Here is a 21,392-nt window from a genome sequence, read left to right as displayed (position 1 = left end):
ATATATTTGCAAGGCAGTGGTCTCCATCTTTTTGGCACCAAAGACCGGTTTACAGGGGAGTGGGGGATGGTTTGGGTATGAAACTGCTTCATCTCAGATGATCAGGCGCTAGATTCTCATAAGGAGCACAACACCTAGACCCTCGCGTCCGCCGTTCACAATAGGGTTTGCACTCCTATGAGAATCTAATGCCACCGCTGATCTGACAGGAGGCGTAGCTCAGGGGATAATGCTGGCTTGCTTACTGCTCACCTCCTACTGTGCGGCCCTGTTCCTAACAGGCGACAGGTACTGGGCCACTGCCTGGGTGTTGGGGACCCCTGTTGTACATTTACAAGCAAATAAATAAACAGTATCTAGAAGGGTGCATAGGTACTATTTGTAGGTTAGAAGATGATAATTTATTGGAAGAGATGGTGATGGAAATTTTAATGGTACCTGATTCAGTTCATAGAATATTTATGTAGCTGTAACTATAAGTAATAATATATAAGTAACAATAATAAAACTGTTTTTGAAAGGCTTTTTTATAGTCTTTAATATATAGTATGAAGTATTGAGATACAATTCCAGGAGAACAGTTCCTTGTCTAGTGAGTCTGCCCCTACTCCTGGTTATACCATAAAGAGTCAACATGGGCCAGGCACAGTGGCTCAAGTCTGTAATCCTAGCATTTTGGGAGGCCAAGGCAGGTGGATCACAAGGTCAAGAGATCAAGACCATCCTGGCCAACATGGTGAAAACCCTGTCTCTACTAAAAATACAAAATTAGCTGGGAGTGGTGGCATGTGCCTGTAGTCCCAGCTACTCAGCAGGCTGAGTCAAGAGAGTTGCTTGAACCCGGGAGGTGGAAGTTGAGCTGAAATCGTGCCACTGCACTCCAGCCTGGCAACAGTGTGAGACTCAGTCTCGGAAAAAAAAAAGAATCAACTCATGCTTGAAAGTATACTTTTCCAGGACAGGAAACAAATACAATCTGATAGGAAAATGCTATAGAATAAAATATTAGGCTATCTTTTAAATTTTATTAATTACTTCTTAACTTGAAAAACTCAGACATGCGATTGGGCAAATTACTGTACTTGAAATATAGCTGTCAGAGCTAATGCAGAGTAGAGGTTTCACCCTCAATCGTTTGTTTCATCCTGTAAAAAAATCAGACTCAAGCAGTTTCTTTCTTCTTTCTTCTTTCTGCAACTTTTCTTTTCCAACAAAGGAGTAAGCTAGGAGAAGGGCAATGACAATGAATTTCACAAAGACCATGTATGAAGGAAAAACTGTGTTTTGTTTCCCTGAACTTTGGATAATCTTTAATGACTGTTTACTTAAATCAAATGCAGCATTTAATTGTTAAATGGCTCTGCTCAAGCTTTCAGATCTATTTTTATTTTTTTATTTTATTTTATTTTATTTTTTGAGACGGAGTCTTGCTCTGTTGCCCAGGCTGGAGTGCAGTGGCCGATCTCAGCTCACTGCAAGCTCCGCCTCCCAGGTTCACGCCATTCTCCCGCCTCAGCCTCCCGAGTAGCTGGGACTACAGGCGCCCGCCACTTCGCCCGGCTAGTTTTTTGTATTTTTTAGTGGAGACGGGGTTTCACCGTGTTAGCCAGGATGGTCTCGATCTCCTGACCTCGTGATCCACCCGTCTCGGCCTCCCAAAGTGCTGGGATTACAGGCTTGAGCCACCGCGCCCGGCCAGATCTATTTTTAAAAGCAGCTAAAACTATTGGCTTCTGTTAATAATTTTTTTTAAATTTTAATTTAATTTTTTTTTTTTTTTGAGACGGAGTCTCTCGCTCTATCACCCAGGCTGGAGTGCAGTGGCCGGATCTCAGCTCACTACAAGCTCCGCCTCCCGGGTTTACGCCATTCTCCTGCCTCAGCCTCCTGAGTAACTGGGACTACAGGGGCCCGCCACCTCGCCCGGCTAGTTTTTTGTATTTTTTTTAGTAGAGACGGGGTTTCACCGTGTTTGCCAGGATGGTCTCGATCTCCTGACCTCGTGATCCGCCCATTTCGGCCTCCCAAAGTGCTGGGATTATAGGCTTGAGCCACAGCGCCCTGCCTTTTTTTTTTAATTAAAAGAATTTTTCACAATCAAGACATTTATATATATATAAAATGTGTTTTCAAGAGTCAAACAGAATATTTTTCCGTATCTTTTAGGAAATGTTGCACTGTTAGTCATTTTCTTTTGGTAAAATATTTTTCTCATTTTAAGCTGCATATCTGTCACTGTTATTTTTAAAATGTGAATACATTTTTCCAAATATAGAATCTCCTTGATATTTAAGAATCACATATTTTTATGAACTCAAATCTTAGTTCACACTGCTCAGTGCTGACACTATAAGCTAGTTCAGGTTAAAATAGTAGCACAGTTATTGTTTGAAAGCTTACTTTGCTTATGAACATTAATATCTTGAATGAAAATAAATATACCTGTCAACGCAAATTAAATAGAACCAATTCATATCTTAGTTAGTTAATCCTTTTACTAATTCAGAATCTAGATTATGATATTGTGTTACTTAGTTCACTATATATAAATTTCAGATTTAATTAGGCAGGAGGTATACTCTCCAGACACCACCTTGTACTTTGGTGGTGATGAAGATTCTAACTAAAATTTGAGGTAGTGATGCTGTCATTTTTAACCTATTACGTTAATGGGTCTAGAAATTTATGGAATATTGGAATGTGGTTTTCCATTACATTTAAAATTTTATATGTATACTTATAGTAGGAAACATGAATGGCCCAATGAAAAGAATAACCCTGGAAGTTCATATTTATGAATTGTATGCACCAGAGGCTTGATAATTAAGCTCTCTCAATTTACTTCTTCCTAGCCTCACAATTTAAAGGCTAATACACACTGTATAAGATTGTTAAAATGATAAACAATGTAACATATATGTGTGTCACATAAAGCTATCAGCATATGTGTAAATCTAACCTTAGATTTATTTAAATACTTGATTTATTTCCTAAAATACTGCATTTTAATATTTTATTGATTTAAAAGAAAAAATAACTTCCTAACACTTCTTTCAATGAAGATAACTATACATAGCTTTTAATTAGGTAATTAATTTGTCACACATGAGATTATGAATTCTTAATCTGTTGACCTGCATTTTACTGGTAATGGGTTTATAAAGATTTCTGGTCCATTATAACTCCTGGTAATGACTCTTTATATCTTATACAATGAAGATCATTTGCAGTTGAATATAGCTTTTTAAACGAAGAGGTCTTTAGTAATTGAAATAGGGTGGAATTACATCTGTGGAAAAAGTATGGACCTGGATCACTACAATCTGAATTTGACATCATCTACATTTTATACATTTCAAAGCTATTTTACTCATTCAATCTGTTGAGGGTCAGATTGAAAAGGAGATTACAAATATGCAGTCATGTCATTTGTTGTGATGCCTATTGAAATTTTGAAAGAGTTTATTGATGCCTTCAATAATTATGAATATGCTCACCACTTAAAAAATCATTTACTTGACAGCATATATTATTCAAATATGATAATAACTGGATCTGTTCAAAGAAATTGGTGCTCATTATAAATTATCCACTTCTCTTTAAACTCTAAATCCTGATGTTTAATTTAAAAGCTCGGTAAAGCATATACTTTAAATCACTGATTGCTTTGATTTCTTGGTATCTTTTCTGCATCATACTAGTTCGCCTCATAAGCACAGTTCATATTGAAAATTTATTATTACCATAATTCTTTAGATTGTGTCTTAGTTTGTGTTGCTAAATAGGAATACCCCGATACTGGCTTAATTATAAAGAAAAGAGGTTTATTTGTCTAATGGTTCTTCAAGCTGTACAAGAAATAAGGTGACAGCATCTGCTTCTGGTGAGAGCCCCAGAGTGGTTCTACTCATAGCAGAATTTGAAGGGGATCTGGGGTGTGCAGAGATCACATGGCCAGAAAGAAATCAAGACAGAGAGACCAGGCTCTTTATGTAATCAGATCTCACAAGAACTAATAGAGCAAGGACTCACTGATTACCATGAGGAGGGCACCAAACCACTCATGAGGGACCCACCCCTATGACCCAAACACCTTCCCCCAGGCCCCACCTCCAACAATAGGGATCAAAGTTCAACATGACATTTGGAGGGAAAAAACATGCAAACTATATCAGATTGTAGTTAATTTATCTTAGGAATAATTTTTAAAGTTATTTTTTATTAATTACTTCTACCACTGTATTTAAAATATGTCTAAAAATTGTTTTTTTGTGTGTGAATTTCTGTCCTTCAAAAATATATAGAGCAAATCAGGTTGTTATTCATATTGCAGAATAAGTTATGTCAAATAATTTCTTCTATAACATCCATTTTTAATAGCAACATTGTTAATAATATTTTCTTTTATAAAGTATTTTAGTCTACAGCCTGAACCTATACCACCCTGAACCTATCTGACCTCTTCTGATCTAGGAAGCTAAGCAGGACTGGGCCTGGTTAGTGTTTGGATAGGAGGCTGACATAATACTTTTTTGTATTCATAGAGTATATACCTTACTTAAAATTTATTTCTTATGGCATTTTCCTTTAATGCTCAAATTCCTGACATACAATATAGAAATCATTTAAAGTAAATAGAGTTCATTGTAAATTTTATAAGTTCCATGTAGGCCTTTCCAGCTTTTATATAATTTTCTCGCACTGAAAGATAATTTACTGCAGCCAGCTAATAGCATCTGTCCTTTGCTAAGAGCCATGGCAAAATGTAATAAAAGTAGCCTTCTTTCCTGAAAAGTTATGACCAATAGGGAAGAGATCATGACTTGTCAGTCATGTCTTAAGAAATAATCCTACCACAACTCTGGCAGAATTTTAAAAAGCAAATGATTTGGGACATGAAACAGGGTACTGAGTATACAGAAGAAATATATCAAGTTACCATCAGTTGAGATATTCCACAGAATATCTCTTCTCACTTGAATGTTGTTTTATCAGATTATAATCAAATCCTTCTGTTAATAATTAAATTAATATCGGTATGTATTAGTTAATTTTCACACTGATATACAGAAATGCCCAAGACTGGGTAATTTGTAAAAGAAAGAGGTTTAATTGACACACAGTCCCACATGGCTAGGGAGGCCTCAGGAAATTAAACAGTCATTGGAGAAGGGGAAGCAAGGCACCTCCTTCACGAGGCAGCAGGAAAGAGAAAAGTGAAGGAGGGACCTTCAAACACATAAAACCATGAGATTTCGTGAGAACTCACCCACTATCACAAGAAGAGCATGGCGGAAACCGCCCCCGTAATCCAATCACATCCCTCCCTCAACACGTGGGAATTACAATTTAATATGAGATTTGGGTGAGGATACAGAGCCAAACCATAACTCTCCTAAGGTAAATATATAATGTGCAAGCTGGCATTTTATTCTGCTTGCATATTTAGGACCTTAAGAACTGTGACTTTCTACTATATGATATCAGATTCAAGAACTACAAGGTTTAAGAAAAATATTTATTTAGAGAATCAATATGTTATACCATTTATTTTTACGATTTCTTGTTTCTTGACATTGCAATGCAAATATTATTTGATTCATAGATATGCATTTGTAGAAATTCTGCCTCTTTTCACACAACCACGCTACATTTTATTTCCCTTCATTCATTGCTTATCATATGACAGGGCTCCCTCCATGTCTTTCATTTGCTACCTGAGAGAGCCCAGCATTGCAACTTCAGCATTTCTAGCCCTCTCTTTTAACACCCAACCTCATCCTTCACCCCAAAATGACATATTTTCTTCACTTGTTAACACTAAACCAAATCCTAAAATCATAACATATGGCCAATAAGCGCTATCTACGCTTCTAACTTTTGCTAAGGGTCTTCATATAAGCAATTTTATTAAAGATTTATAGACTCATGGATTACTGAAGATCAAATGATCCATAATAATGAAACCTGTCGTTGCACACGTGAAGAAATTAAGACCGAGGGAGGTAGGTGGCTTGCCAAGGCTGATTAATGAAATGGGCATATGTTAAATTTAAGTCAAGTTAGAATGAGGGGGTATTTTGTGGTTTTTGGTTTTTTGCTCACCATTTTGGTGACATCATTTACCCTCTTTCAGAAATCAATGTAAATCCTGAAACATGGAAGTTTTGTTCAAATTATTTTGTTAAAATGAACAACATGATTAACTTAAACAGAAAACTAAGTAGACCATAAATGAGTAAATGGATGTAACAGCAATTAACTTATAGTTATTAGGAAAATGAGACTATTGAGCTTTCATATGAGACTGATGCTAGAGACATACTGAAGGCTACAGTGAAAGTTAAATCATGAATACAAGATAATAGTTCAGGTGGTAAGAAGATGATATGATTCAAAGGCCTAGAAGTGAGTCATCTAAAAGAACACTAGCAATAGTATGAATTCCTCTTTAGTTATTATTAATTTAATTTTCCAGCTCATAAAAACATAATAATATTTATAATTATATGAAACTAACTTAGGGCCTTGAATCTGGAACCTTTAAAACGAATGATTCTGAGAAAAAAAAAAAAAAGAAAACTTGAGTTTGTTATATGTTATTCAATTTTCTTCATTTCCTTGAGTTCCAAAATACAATTTTTTGCTTCTTAAGGGAAGGGGTGTGACCCTGTATAGGATGCAGTTAGAAACTAAATAAATTTTTAACTCAGATTTTTAGAATTGAATATTTATTTGAAAATATGAGTCTATGGAAGTCATATATTTATTCCAGTGGAGTTGCTGTTGGAAGACCAATTTCTGAAAATGTTCAGAGTTTTTCAGCCAGCTTAGGTTTTGTACTTTATTAATGGAAACAGGTTGTATCACCCTATTTGTTAATAATTTAAAACAACTAACTGTAAATGACCTTCGGTGTATCAAAAAATTAGATGTAGGCTCAAAGGTTAATCTTTTCTGCACCTAGAATATTCAGAATAATGTGCCTAGTTGTGCTCTTCCCAGATCTAGTTTCTTACATGGGGCATTCCTCTTGCCACAGTTGCCAGACAGCCATTCTCATAGCCTGAGCCAAGTACACCTTTCCCTAATCATGTCGCTTCGCACATCTTCACCTATACGATGACTACATGAGTTCACTTCTCTCTTAGAAACACGTTGCTCTCTCTTAAATGGGGCCTTCAAAATGTAATTAAAAACCAACCAACAACAGATGATTTCCATGTATATATAATTTATATAAGTTTACATATTATATATCATACATAGGTATTAAATTAAGTGTTAAGTTTTTAATGTTATATCTTCATCTACTTGGCTAATTTTTCTAAGAACAAAACAAAAATTTCAATAGGCTGTGAAGAACACTAATTCTGAGAACAATCTCCGATGTCAAACCAAACGCATTCTGAATCATAGGAAACATTTTTATTATTATTATTTTAAGTCCTGGCATACATGTGCAGAATGTACAGGTTTGTTACAGAGGTATATATATACATGTGCTATGTTGCTTTGCTGCACCTATCAACTTGTCATCTAGGATACATTTTTATAAAAGGAGTCTGGAAATGCAAAAATCTCTTCCATGATGAATAGTGATATTACATGTATGTGGAAAGGTGATATCACATAGAGTTGGACTTATATAAATTTGTAGAAGTACTTTTGTATTCCCATAAGACTAAGAAATGCATTTGTATATTGTTGGTGATTATATTTCACTCCAGCAAATCCTGACCAGCATCAAAACTAAATAAAAAGTACATTTTTTATTGATATACTTTAGGAATATGAACACATTTATTTAGTGTTCCATATGGTTAAAACTGGAAGGAGTAAGAACAACTAATCTTGTTTTGCTTCAAAATTTATTTTACAAGTACATTACAATGTTACTTTTTGAGCTCATTTCAATGTCACAAATTTCTAATAAATCTTCAATTTTTTTTTTTTTTTTTTTTTTTTTGAGACGAAGCTTCACTCAGGCTGGAGTGCAGTGGTATGATCTTGACTCACAGCAACCTTTGCCTCCTGGATTCAAGCAATTCTCCTGCCTCAGCCTCCTGAGTCACGGGGATCACAGGCATGCACCACCATGCCTGGCTAATTTTGTATTTTTAGTAGAGACGGGGTTTCTCCATGTTGGTCAGACTGGTCTCGAACTCCCAACCTCAGGTGATCCACCCACCTTGGCCTCCCAAAGCGCTGGGATTTCAGGCATGAGCCACCATGCCCAGCCAAATCTTCAAATTTTTAAAAAATTTACTTCTAGTTATATTTACTCTTAAAAAGAAATTAAAATATTTTCTAAGTTGTAAATGTTATATTTATAAGAGAAATTTATTAATACAACAATTTTTAGTTTCCAGATCTCATTAGGGTTTTTTTAAGTTATATGTGTTAAAAAAGAAGAATGAGATGAAGTATAAAAGAGATACAGAGTTGGGATATAAACCTAAGCATAAAGAACATATACATCCTATTTTTTTTTACTATAATCCCCTTTTGCTCTAATAAAATACTTTTCACTTATTAGAAGCCCAAACTTGCTTATACTTTCTCCTAATGTATCTGAAGAGCAAATAACTTTGCATAATTTCATGTCTTGTTTGATTACACACAGTGAAAGTTCAGTGCAAGTAGAACGTTTTATTTTTTTTTTTTTAATTTCTCTCTGCTACATTTTTGTAATTTATAAATCTTGAAGTGTTACAGAATAGTCCAAGTTTTTCAATCATTGTTTTATTTCTCGCTAGGATATCGTGCCAATTGTTTTTCAGGAAAAATTTGCATATTAATTTTTTCTCATTGTATCTATTATAAGATGAACTTTGTAGCGAAACAAGGTTTTAATGTGGTCTTTTGGCAGAATGTACAAAACTGAGATAAAGAGAACATATTTGGAACTATGATAGGCTTCATGAAAATCTTTTCTGAGAGAGAGAAAGAGAGATAAAATAATCAATGTGTAATGCCAAGCCCACCCAAACTCTGGCAAAATTTGAAATACATAGTTCAAACTTCTTTACTTATAGTGAAAGTCCTTAAAATGTGTCTTGATAGTCTTTTGGGACCACTATTTGTAGATTTGACATATTCATGAAAAGAAAACAAAAGGCACAAAGAAAAAATAGTTTCTAGTAAAACATCTATTCTCATCCTGACATAAGGCATCAAATTACTCTCTCCATAAGCAGTTGTAATAAACGAATATTGATTTACTACAGGACTTCTAAATATTAATTTTTTTATGAATTCTCAGTTACTTTTTTTTTCTAGCTTTTAAGCCATTTTCCTTACTCTGTGTAAATTGTTCACACAAATAGGCAAAGGAATAAAGCAATTTAACCAAAGTGGGGAAACAAACAATTGTAAGTGTAGGTAGCAGAAAACAATGGATTTTTTTCAAGTTATTCTATATCAAAGCCGCATAGATCTATTTTAAGACACTTTTACACAACAAAAGGAGATTTGCTGTCACTAACCCTAGTCATTTGGCTTTCTAAATACTGGTAAATGCTGGAAAATTGAAATTCTTTGTTTCTGTTTTCTCTAAAAGTAAGCCACTCTTACTTTTAGGCACCCAGTGAATTAGGTGTCATCTCTTATATATTGTTCCTAATGGAATGTGAGGACGGCTTTTAAGAAGGTGCCAGATGTGTGAGTCCTTTATTGCTGAGCAAGTGTTGCTTCTGTTTCTGAGGCTATGAAAAGGGTTCGCATGAAGAAATACAGCTATCATTTATATGTGACTAGCAGAATATATTTAAGGGACATATTCCTGTTTTATTAGAGGCAAGCCTTGAGAGAGAAATCAAAAGATTATAATGAAAAATATGGCATGAAATAATGAATTAAAAATGAGAATCGTTTGTTGATTCTAATGTATCTTCAGGAGTTGGAATGGCAGTGGAGGAGAGGAATGAGCTAATATAAATGCATGTTCTTAAATAAATATGCTCAATATGCTTGCTTTATTTTTTTAACAGGATGAAAGAAGCAGGAGTAGACCATAGGCAATGGAGGGGTCCCATATTATCCACCTGCAAGCAGTGCCCAATGGTCTATCCCAGCCCTGTTTGTGGTTCAGATGGTCATACCTACTCTTTTCAGGTAAAGACACCTATAGTTGTTTAGTATGAAATAAGTGATGCATATGTATTAGTAAATGATTAAAACTATTGGTTATCTAATGTGATAATTCAAATTACTCATTTACTTTATAAAATAATATGAATAATCTCACTGGTTTGGAATATGATCCAATATGTATTTGTTTTTTCCATATCAGAATTTTTAAGGTTTGAAATACTAAAGCTATGAACCCTCAAATATCAAAGCCAACCTTTCCTTTGCTGCTACTATGAAAGGTGCCAGAAATGTTAGCATGCTATACAATAGCTTTAGTGATCAATATTATTTTGGCAACAATAAATGTGCTACAATCTGTCACCACAATTACTTTTTATAATCTCATATTTTATCTCCTATATTATCTCATTGAAGCCACCAAAAAAAACCTCTTTACCAGATGAAAAAACCGGGATCAGAAAGGCAATTTGGCAAGTTTCACATATTTAGTTGACACTGAAGCCAGGATTTGATATAATCTCTGATTCAATGCCTTTGCTCTCTCGTCTACATCATTCTTCCTCCCAATTAAGTGTCCCATATTGTTAAAATATTTTGGGATTTTTACAAACTTTGCCTAAAGAAGACATTGATAAATTTCCTTAGCTTATGTAACAGAAAGGAAAGAGTTCAGACTCACTGTCTTTTATCTGAAACCCTAGGGACTGGATACATTTAACAATTTAGATTTAAGAAATATATATTTTAGACAGGGAGTGTAGCATATTATGCAGTGTCCCTAGAAGAAGCTTACCCTATAATTAAATTATTAAGCCAGATGCAGTGGTTTATACCTGTAATCCCAGCACTTGGGAGGCCAAGGTGGGCAAATCACCTGAGTCAGGAATTTGAGACCAGCCTGGCCAACATGGTGAAACCCCATCTCTACTAAAAATACAAAAATGCGTCAGGCATGGTGGTGGGCGTCTGTAATCCCAGCTACTCGGGAGGCTGAGGCAGGAGAATCACTTGAACCAGGGAGGCGGAGGTTACAGTGAGCTGCGCCATTGCACTCCAGCCTGGACAACAAGAGCAAACCTGTTTCAAAAAACAAAAGCATGTTAATATCCTTTTAAGCAACAATTTGAATATTCTTATTAAAGAGTGTACGTGAGATCTATAAATAACCTTTTCTTAGTTCATATCTGATTGTGCTTACTGCAAAGTTATTTCCAGAATTTTTTTACCTTTTATTAAAATGCTTTGGTTTTGTGGATACCTGCTTATGAATCACAATTTGACTGAGCAAATATTTCCCCAAAACTTCCACTTGCCTTTTACAATTACAAATCTGGGCAAGTGCACTACAATGCTCTTAATTAATTCAGTCACTGAATACATACATAGTACATACTAGGTGCCAAGTACTGTGTATCCTTAGTGAAGCTGTCTTATGTCTACCTGCTAAACTTTTATAGATGTATATAGAAGCGGAGTTATTGCTAGGAGAGGAGTGTGTCAGGGGTCCTTTCAACATGGTCTTGATCTTGGTGAATTTAACATGGTATAGGTAGGGCCTTGGCTTTGCAAGTTTAGTGAATTCATGTTGTCAGTACAAGGGAGAGTGAATCTATCTCATATTATAAAATCCCACGTGGAAACGATGTATAAATCATTTTACTGATTTGTTGACTTATAATGAAGGATGCAGATTGTAATATTCAAACTGATGGAAAGAGCTACAGAGGAAGCAAATTTTAATTCTAACTTTATCTGGTGATTGTAGATGATTGAACAAATGGAGTCAGTGGTAGAGAGATTGGAAATTTTTATTGGCATCCACCTAAGTAGAACTGTGTCTTTCTCAACATTGGAAATATGTGCCAGAAGTTTGTGCCTAGGGTGTCATCATTCCCAAAGAGTGCTAACAGAAGTCTACTGGCTTCTGCTGACATTTTTGGGACTCTTTTTAGGTTGCTCTTAACAGGTGATCCTTCCTTTTCCAATTTAGTTTCATAGGACACCAAGTTACAATTAGAAGTGGAATTCTATTTGATGAGACTTGATTGATGATGTTAGAGTTACTTAGCATGTAAGAAATAGCCCTCAGATTCTCATTCAAGACTAAAAGCACCTATTATACGTAGATTAATTCAGGTATATCTTCAATTTTATGGGGTTTCCTCATTGTTCGCCTTGGGCATGGGGCACACTGTGATACCTTGGCTTATAAATCATCTAATCTTATTAGTATTATCAACACAACCAATCTTATAGATAATTCATATTTGAATTATTATTTTAATATTTATTTGCATAAATGTCACTTTTAGCAAATGCTTTCTTTACATAGAAAGACATTACACAAAGCATGATTCAAGTGAATATAGGTCTCTAATAACCCTAAATCACCATTTTTATTTCTGTTAATTCTAATCTAACTTAGTGAGTTTTCCACTTTGGACCATCCATCCTAATCTTAAACTTTGGCATTGACAGCAATGAGACTGAGCTGTATAAAACAATGAAAACTAAGTAGAACTCTTAACCCAGTAAAAATTTAGGTGAAACTATCCTTACTAATCTTTTCTTAAGAGTTTATTTGATTTGAATCCCAAATTAATGACTTCAACATGTTTGTGATTTTTTGTTTCTCCCTCATAAGAAAGTATTGCCCTAGGCTATTTAGCTACTGGATCAAGAACAAAGACCACAGAGGCCAGTACTTTCTTGTAAATGTCATCTTATTATGTTCCCAACATCTGCTTATGAGAGTTGAAAATAGAATATAGGTAAGAGATCACAAGATCTTTCTTCTGGCTCTTGGATCACTAAATTTTGTCAATAAACTTGCAAATTATGACAGGGCAGATGTAAACACATTCCAACAATAATGATGAGCTCCAAATTCTAAGCTCAGTGGGGTCCATGAAGCTCCTTGCTTGAAGTTGTAAATCCTCCCCTGAGTAGTCCTGATATGTTAAGATAAACCAGAAGCCAGATATGGTGAGTCTTGGATGTGGGGCCCTACATTCAGTGTGGAAGTGTGATCTTGCTGTGGAAGCCTTTCCTATTCATCTGCTGAATTGTCGACCCATGCATTGATACAAAGGGGTTTTTTAACACTACAAATAATATTCCTACAAGTTCTATTTTAGACTCACAATGTTTGTTCATTACTTTCAGCTCATTTTATAGAGAGGAGATTATAAATGATATTTCCATTGCACATCCTAACTGGAGGTGAGGTCATTACGAAGTACAATAGGTGCAGGAGCTGGGGGATGTGGTGGGAAAGAGGGCTATCAGAAGGTACACAAAGAAAGACTGTAGCCAAATGACATAACTAAGATATAATTTTGAAAGGTAAATTTCATTATGCAATGTGACCAATTTTGAATAATTATTTTATTTGAGTTCAAGCTTTTAAGTTAATTGGCATTTCTAGAAATCCTCAGCAGAGTATTTTAAAAATGCATACACAAAAAGAAAAATGAACAGATGAGGAACTATGGATAAATAGGCTTACTTGAAAAAATATTGGGACATTTGTGATTTTCATAAAAAGTATTTTTGGAACATTGTCTTTTTTCCTATTAAGAAAAATGATTTACTTTCTTTAGAAGCCTATTTAATCTTTCTTTTTAAAAGAACCAGTCTTCTCTGAATCCTTTCAAATTCAGCAATGCCAGAAAAATCAAAATATAAGTCTGTTCAAGGTTGTTTGAGAGGTAATCATTCTTGAAATTGACACAAAAGATGAAGGCCTTCATTTCTTTACTTCAGGCAAAGTCTATTTTGATTGTATTGTCAAGCTTCAGTAAGAACTAGGAATTGTTCTTCAATACCGCATTTATGTTAGATCATGGATATATTTCTCACTTTGTTATGTAAAATGTACATTACATTTGCTGTGAGCACAAGTCAATAAATAATACTAATGTTTCAGACTTGAGTAGAACATGTGTAATATAAATTCCCTGAGGACAACAGTGGATGATTTTAAATTCTTTTCTATCATATTTTTAGTGATGCGCTGCTTGGCAATTGAACTAAACAATCGTGAATTCCTTAGAAATGAATATTGTTCATAAAATTGTGTGTGCGTGTGTGTGTGTGTGTGTGTGTGTGTGTGTGTGGTTTTGAAGGAAGGCAAATATAAAGCTTACCTATTTTAGACTGCAGTTTTCCAAATCCAGCTGTAAAGATGCTACTTAACTTGATTTGGAATGGGGTCTCATGAATTGGAATTTTTAAAACTTCTCATGTGACTTTTATGTGTAGCCATGGCTGAGAATCACGTGCATCCCTTCAAATTATTGCCTTTGAATACTTAAATAAAAGATGGGGGTGTGTGTGTGAACAATAATATTAGCCTTAAAGGAGAAGGCCTAATTTTTTTTATTACTATTCAAAAAATTTCTATTTTCTTTTCTTTTTTTTTTTTTTTTTTTTTTTTTTTTGGAGACAGAGTCTCACTCTGTTGCCCAGGCTGGAGTACCATGGCGCAATCTAGCTCACTGCAAGCTCTGCCTCCCAACTTCACGCCATTCTCCTACCTCAGCCTCCCAAGTAGCTGGGACCACAGGCGCCCGCTACCACGTCTGGCTAATTTTTTTTTTTTTTTTTTTGTATTTTTAGTAGAGATGGGGTTTCACTGTGTTAGCCAGGATGGTCTCAATCTCCTGACCTCATGATCCACCCACCTCAGCCTCCCAAAGTGCTGGGATTACAACCGTGAGCCACTGCACCCGGCTCAAAAAATTTCTATTTTAAGTTTCAACATGCTACTATAATGTTTTAACCTTTCTGTCATTTATTTTTTTTCCATATTTGAGGCATGTTCTTACTTTCTCTTAATAGTTACTAATTCTAGCAACCATATGCACATTTTGAAAGGTAGATAATTTCTGACTCCTAATCATGAGAAATTTGATATGTTATACTTTTTAGTGTTTAGTTGTTCTATCTTCTTTCCTCTGAATATTTAGAGCTGAGATCATTTGATTTTGGAATATCCACTATCAAAAATGGATGTGCACTCTTTCCATGTGACTTGCTTTTGCACTTAGATTGGGTTTGACTTTTGGCCAACTCGATCAATATCACACCACCAGAACATTACCATGGTCATTTATGGGGATCAATTCTTATTACAGCACTGAACATTACAGGAAATAATATGAATGAACCTTATCATAAAATTTCAAATTCAAAAGGAACTTAAAAGAACATCTAGGAAAAACTTCTATGCAATAAAGTCCCTGGTATGAAATCATATTCTGCGAGGTAAACCTCTATATTTGAGGAGTGTTCTAATTGTTAAAAAAGTCTTCCTCCCCTTACATTGATTTTGTTTCCAACACTCCCTATCCTTACTCCCTGGAGCCATGTGTTGAAGCACAAAATACATCCTCTCCGGTCTTCAGTTACTGGGAAAAAAGTGAATTTTAAATTTGCCACTTGCAGTGAAGCAAACAGCCAAAAAACACTTGCAAAGCAGCTTCACATGTGGGAAAAGAACTCATTTTTTTGTTTGTTTTTGCCTTTTCAAATCCCTGATTGGCCATTGACTTGATCAATGACTGGTGCCTTTGAATAGAAGCTTCTAAGAGAACACAGGGTACCTTGCTCCAGAATACCTTCACCCCAGTCCCTTTATTTTTACATACGTTTCTGGATACTAAGTTATTTTCCTAATGCCCTGATCCGTGTTTCCCACAGCTTGGTGCCAGTGGCCTATCTGTGGGGAAGGTATAATGTAATGAGTCAGAGGCACAGGTGCTTGGTTTTTGTCTACCATTCACAGTAACTTGTGTTTGATCTTGCAATATGGTATCCCATGGCCTTTTCACTACATTAACTTTCATAACCTCATATATACACATGTGTGTGCATATGTATAATGTGCGTGTACATATATAAATCAAACATTTATATAGACCATATTTTCTGGCAAATACTTCAAATATTTTAAATAGGTTAACTGGTTATTATCTCTCCTTTATAGATGAGAACTGTGATGCACAGAGAATTTAAGTCATTTGACCAGTGTTACTCAGCTAAGTCCAGAGCCCATGTTCTTAACTGCCTTTCAATATTTTAATGTAAAATTGAAGCAAATTCATTTTTTAAATTAATTACACTTCATTATTTTTCTATATTGCTACACATAATGTGGTAACTACCTTTATTTGAATCACTAAAAAATAAAATAAAATATATGGCTTTTAAATTTATTGAGTTGTTTCTCACTGGCTTAAAGCCTGTGATATCAGAGTAATAATAAAATATATTTTTAGATATTATGTGCGATAAATAAGCCTAACTCATCAACTTTCTGTGATTATTACTTGTTGCAGAAAACAATCTTCTGTGTCTTCTAGAAGCTTTAAAATTTTAACTTTTAGGTTTAGGACTGTGATACTCATTAGTTTTTGTGTATAGCAGAAGGTAGGGGTTTTTTTTGGGTTTTTGTTTTTTTTTTTTAATGTAGCCAACCAGGCCAGGCACAGTGGCCTATGCCTATAATCCCACCCTTTTGAGAAGCAGAGGTAAGAAAATTGCTTTAGCTCAGAAGGTCAAGACAAGCCTCGGTAACATGGCAAAAACCCGTTTCTACACATTTTTTTTTTTTTTTTTTTAAGTAGCCAACCAGTTGCAGAATCATTTATAGCATCTTACTTCATTGGATTGCTTTGATGTCTTTGTCAAAAATGAAATGATCCTAAATGTGTGGATCTGTTTCTGTCTTTATTACTATTTGTCCTTAAGCCTGTATCACATGTCTAATTTGTTGTACCTTAATGCTGACTTTTGAATTCCGGTGCAAAGTCCAACTTTGTTATACCTTTTTACTATTGCTTTGGTGTTTACCCTTTGCCTTTCCATATGAATTTCAGAATCAGTCTGTCAGTTTCTATAGAAAACAAGCTGGAGTCATTTTTTAGATATCGTGCAGTGCCAAATCTTCAAATCCACACACTTGGTATATCTCTCCATTTAGTTATATTTCATTAATTAATGTTTGGTAATTTTCAGTGTAGGATTTCATAATGCCCTTTATTAAATTTGTTAAGTAGTTTTTTATTAGTACTATTGTAAATTTAATTTTAATTCAATTTTTAACTGTTTGCTGATAGTATATTGTTATATTGTTAATTTTCTATACTGACTTGTATATTGCCACTTTGCTAAATTCACTTATTATTTCTAGTAATGTTTTGTAGATCTCTCCAGATTATTTTACACGTAATATCCTTCTCCATGAATAGAGGCAGGTTTATTTCTTCCTTTTTTATCTTTCTATTTCTTGCCTTAGGTTTTAATTAGGACTTCCACTACAAGGTTCAATGCATCTCCTTGCCTTAGTCCCAATTTATAAGAAAAGTGTTCAGTATTTTCAACATTAGGAATGAAGTTACCTATAGATTTTTGTATGTAAAAAAATGAAGTTTTAATAGAGCTTAAGCCCATGTTAATTAAGTTTTCTGTAGCCATCACAGAATAGAACATATAATATCAGTGTCTTCATCTTGTGCTAAAAAAGGACTAACACCACGTATATTCACTTGGGGAATTTTCATGTTAACTTTTATACCTTAGATATCTTGTAGTTAATAAACAGTCCATCTAGTTTGTATATATAAGGAACCCATTTGTCTAAAAAATCCTAAACTATGTAGAACATGTTTAAATATACAAGTTCTTTAAGAGAAACATAATGATAATAATACTAGGCATATACTAGTTGTGGTAATAGAAGTTCTAGTAATATTTGTAGTAATTGCTAAAATAAATGTACAATAATATCAGTTAATATCCTAAATATTTTATGTGTAGTAATTTAATCTTTAAAGAAATTTACAAGACTTTTTTATAATGATCTGCAAACTAAGGATAAAGAAAAGGAAACCCATGTCAGCCATAAAGCTGGTGAATTACAATGCTGGAATTGGAGCCCAGTTAAGCTCACACACAGTTAACCACAGCACTGTACTGTGCAGTAAAACTCGCAGCAAGACCTTAATTGATGCATTTATCACTTGTGAATTTTACCTTAATGATGTCCTTTGTAACATTAATTATTAATCACTTTGCCAAGGGAAAAAAAAACATGGGAGGCAATGGGAGAGATATAAAGAAACCATATATATTTCATCTCTTCAAAAAGATTGTAGAAAAGTAAATAGGTTATCCATGTGTATCTGTAAACCAACCTCTCTTTATCCTCCCTATTTTTCTCCCCTTCTCAGACATTAATACCCCCAATTCTACTCTCTACTTCCAGGGGCTCAAAATATTTTTTAACTCCCACATATGAGTGAGAACATGTGGTATTTATCTTTCTGTGCCTGGCTTATTTCAATTAATATAATGTTATTCATCTGTAAAGATAACTATAGCTTGTGTCATCCTTACTATGTTACTAGAAGTTATTCCAGCTGAGTTACTCAGAAAGTTTCCAGGTAATTAAGTAAATGTATGTACAGCACCTTTGGAAGAACTCTATATTCCTTTTGTCAAAGGCACCCAACTCATATCAACAAACAAATATTCTTTTAAAAAATTAACATATCATGATTGCATAATGTGTGTTAATCAGTATTATTGTATTAATTAATGTATTAATGAATGACTCAAGCTAATGTGTTAATTTATATATGCATTAATGTCTTAATTTTAGCAATGCTATAAGATATATAACAAACACTAACATACACTAATGTTGTTCCCATTTTAAACATAAGACATTGAAACAGATTTTAAATAAGTTCATAAGGGCATAGAGCTAGTAAAGAGCAGGACTAATACTATGGCTATGTATAAAAATATAGTTGATATAAAAGTAATACTATAATAAAATTACTTTGTATGACATGTAATTAAACATGCTAATTTTATATTAATAACAAATAATACACAGATTATTTTAAAATTAATATGACATTATTTTTCTAGATAAAGAAGAAAATAGTATGACATATATTGTATCTATATCAGTTTATAATGACTTGAATTATAAAATAAACACAATAGAATGTGGCTGTCATATCCTTTATAGGGTACCTGAGCAAATTATATTTTTTCCCACAATCACACTGGATATACTCTATGAGCACTGTATGTTTCAGTGGCCTTTAACCTCTTCCCACCCTAAACGTACTCCACCAAGAAAATTAGTCTTGTTATGTGAAATGACAGTGGGTTAAATATGTTTTTGTATCTGAAGTAAGCCAAATAAACAGCCAAATGAAATAGAAGGTAACAACACTAATGTAGAAACAGAAAGGAAAAAAAAAAAAAACTGTCAATAAATAGAATCCGAAAATATTAAGATTAATGGCCTGTGAAAGAATGGTAGAGTAGGCTCGATGTGAAAGCATAGTGATGTTGATGAATTAGACAACCCCTCTGAACAGCTGTGCCTCCAGTGAAAAGAAAGTGGGAAATATTTGTCATCAGGCACTAGGAATCTGAAAAGTAATCTACAGGTCCCTGCAGTAGCATGGGGTAATAATATCATTATTACGGTATAGTGTTGATGCTTTTGAGCTGCTCTTGCATGGATCTGGTATTCTGAATTACACTACATCTGAGCAGAGGTCAGGCAAACCCAAAGCTGAGAACATTTAGTAATAATTTGTCTCTAACAATTTTAGAATTTTAAGTATTTAAAATGCAAATCTTGTCTTGTTCTTGCTGTTGGCATTGTTCACTCTTGCTCCTGTTAGCTTACCTCATTTTATTAGTTTATTTGTATTGTATTGGTGTGCTCCTTTATTTATAATATTTATTTAATTGCTTGTGAATTTGAGTTGGCAGAACAAACTCTGTAGAATCCTTAGAAGTTTGAATTCATAATAGATTTCTACAGAGAAAGTATATATTGAGGCTTCCAAGTATCGGGAGAATCCCTTAAATGTTCTCAGCTCCTTAACAGACATCAGTTGTATAATATATATTAATGTATGAAGCATTTAAAATTTTAAAAATGATATTGAAATATTCAAGCAATACTAAACATACTTTCAGAAAAAAAATACTCAGTTTTTTTTTTTTTTTAATTTATTTATTATTATTATACTTTAAGTTGTAGGGTACATGTGCATAACGTGCAGGTTTGTTACATATGTATACTTGTGCCATGTTGGTCTGCTGCACCCATCAACTCGTCATTTACATCAGGTATAACTCCCAATGCAATCCCTCCCCCCTCCCCCCTCCCCATGATAGGCCCCGGTGTGTGATGTTCCCCTTCCTGAGTCCAAGTGATCTCATTGTTCAGTTCCCACCTATGAGTGAGAACATGTGGCATTTGGTTTTCTGTTCTTGTGATAGTTTGCTAAGAATGATGGTTTCCAGCTGCATCCATGTCCCTACAAAGGACGCAAACTCATCCTTTTTTATGGCTGCATAGTATTCCATGGTGTATATGTGCCACATTTTCTTAATCCAATCTGTCACTGATGGACATTTGGGTTGATTCCAAGTCTTTGCTATTGTGAATAGTGCTGCAATAAACATACGTGTGCATGTGTCTTTATAGCAGCATAATTTATAATCCTTTGGGTATATCCCCAGTAATGGGATGGCTGGGTCATATGGTACATCTAGTTCTAGATCCTTGAGGAATCGCCATACTGTTTTCCATAATGGTTGAACTAGTTGACAATCCCACCAACAGTGTAAAAGTGTTCCTATTTCTCCACATCCTCTCCAGCATCTGTTGTTTCCTGACTTTTTAATGATTGCCATTCTAACTGGTGTGAGATGGTATCTCATTGTGGTTTTGATTTGCATTTCTCTGATGGCCAGTGATGATGAGCATTTTTTCATATGTCTGTTGGCTGTATGAATGTCTTCTTTTGAGAAATGTCTGTTCATATCCTTTGCCCACTTTTTGATGGGGTTGTCTGTTTTTTTCTTGTAAATTTGTTTGAGTTCTTTGTAGGTTCTGGATATTAGCCCTTTGTCAGATGAGTAGATTGCAAAAATTTTCTCCCATTCTGTAGGTTGCCTGTTCACTCTGATGGTAGTTTCTTTTGCTGTGCAGAAGCTCTTTAGTTTAATTAGATCCCATTTGTCAATTTTAGCTTTTGCTGCCGTTGCTTTTGGTGTTTTAGACATGAAGTCTTTGCCCATGCCTATGTCCTGAATGGTACTACCTAGGTTTTCCTCTAGGATTTTTATGGTATTAGGTCTAACATTTAAGTCTCTAATCCATCTTGAATTAATTTTCGTATAAGGAGTAAGGAAAGGATCCAGTTTCAGCTTTCTACTTATGGCTAGCCAATTTTCCCAGCACCATTTATTAA

At 34.4% G+C, this 21,392-nt stretch overlaps 1 protein-coding gene across 10 annotated transcripts in view; it reads left to right on the top strand.

Annotated features, from left to right (window-relative positions):
• The window catches only part of SPOCK3 (SPARC (osteonectin), cwcv and kazal like domains proteoglycan 3), a 488,153-nt gene that overhangs the window by 309,886 nt on the left and 156,875 nt on the right, over nucleotides 1-21,392 (top strand). For 9 of the 10 annotated variants that reach the window (XM_025385107.1, XM_025385105.1, XM_025385109.1 and 6 more), the window contains one exon: nucleotides 9,993-10,116. The exons of the other annotated variant lie outside the window; for it this stretch is intronic. In XM_025385107.1, the coding sequence (XP_025240892.1) occupies nucleotides 9,993-10,116 (124 nt within the window). The remainder of the gene's footprint in view (nucleotides 1-9,992; nucleotides 10,117-21,392) is intronic. 10 annotated transcript variants of the gene reach the window in all.

Source organism: Theropithecus gelada, chromosome 5 (assembly GCF_003255815.1).
Source record: "Theropithecus gelada isolate Dixy chromosome 5, Tgel_1.0, whole genome shotgun sequence".
Classification (NCBI taxonomy): Eukaryota; Metazoa; Chordata; class Mammalia; order Primates; family Cercopithecidae; genus Theropithecus; species Theropithecus gelada.
Note: the sequence above shows the minus strand (reverse complement) of the source record. Positions and strands in the feature narration are given on the sequence as shown.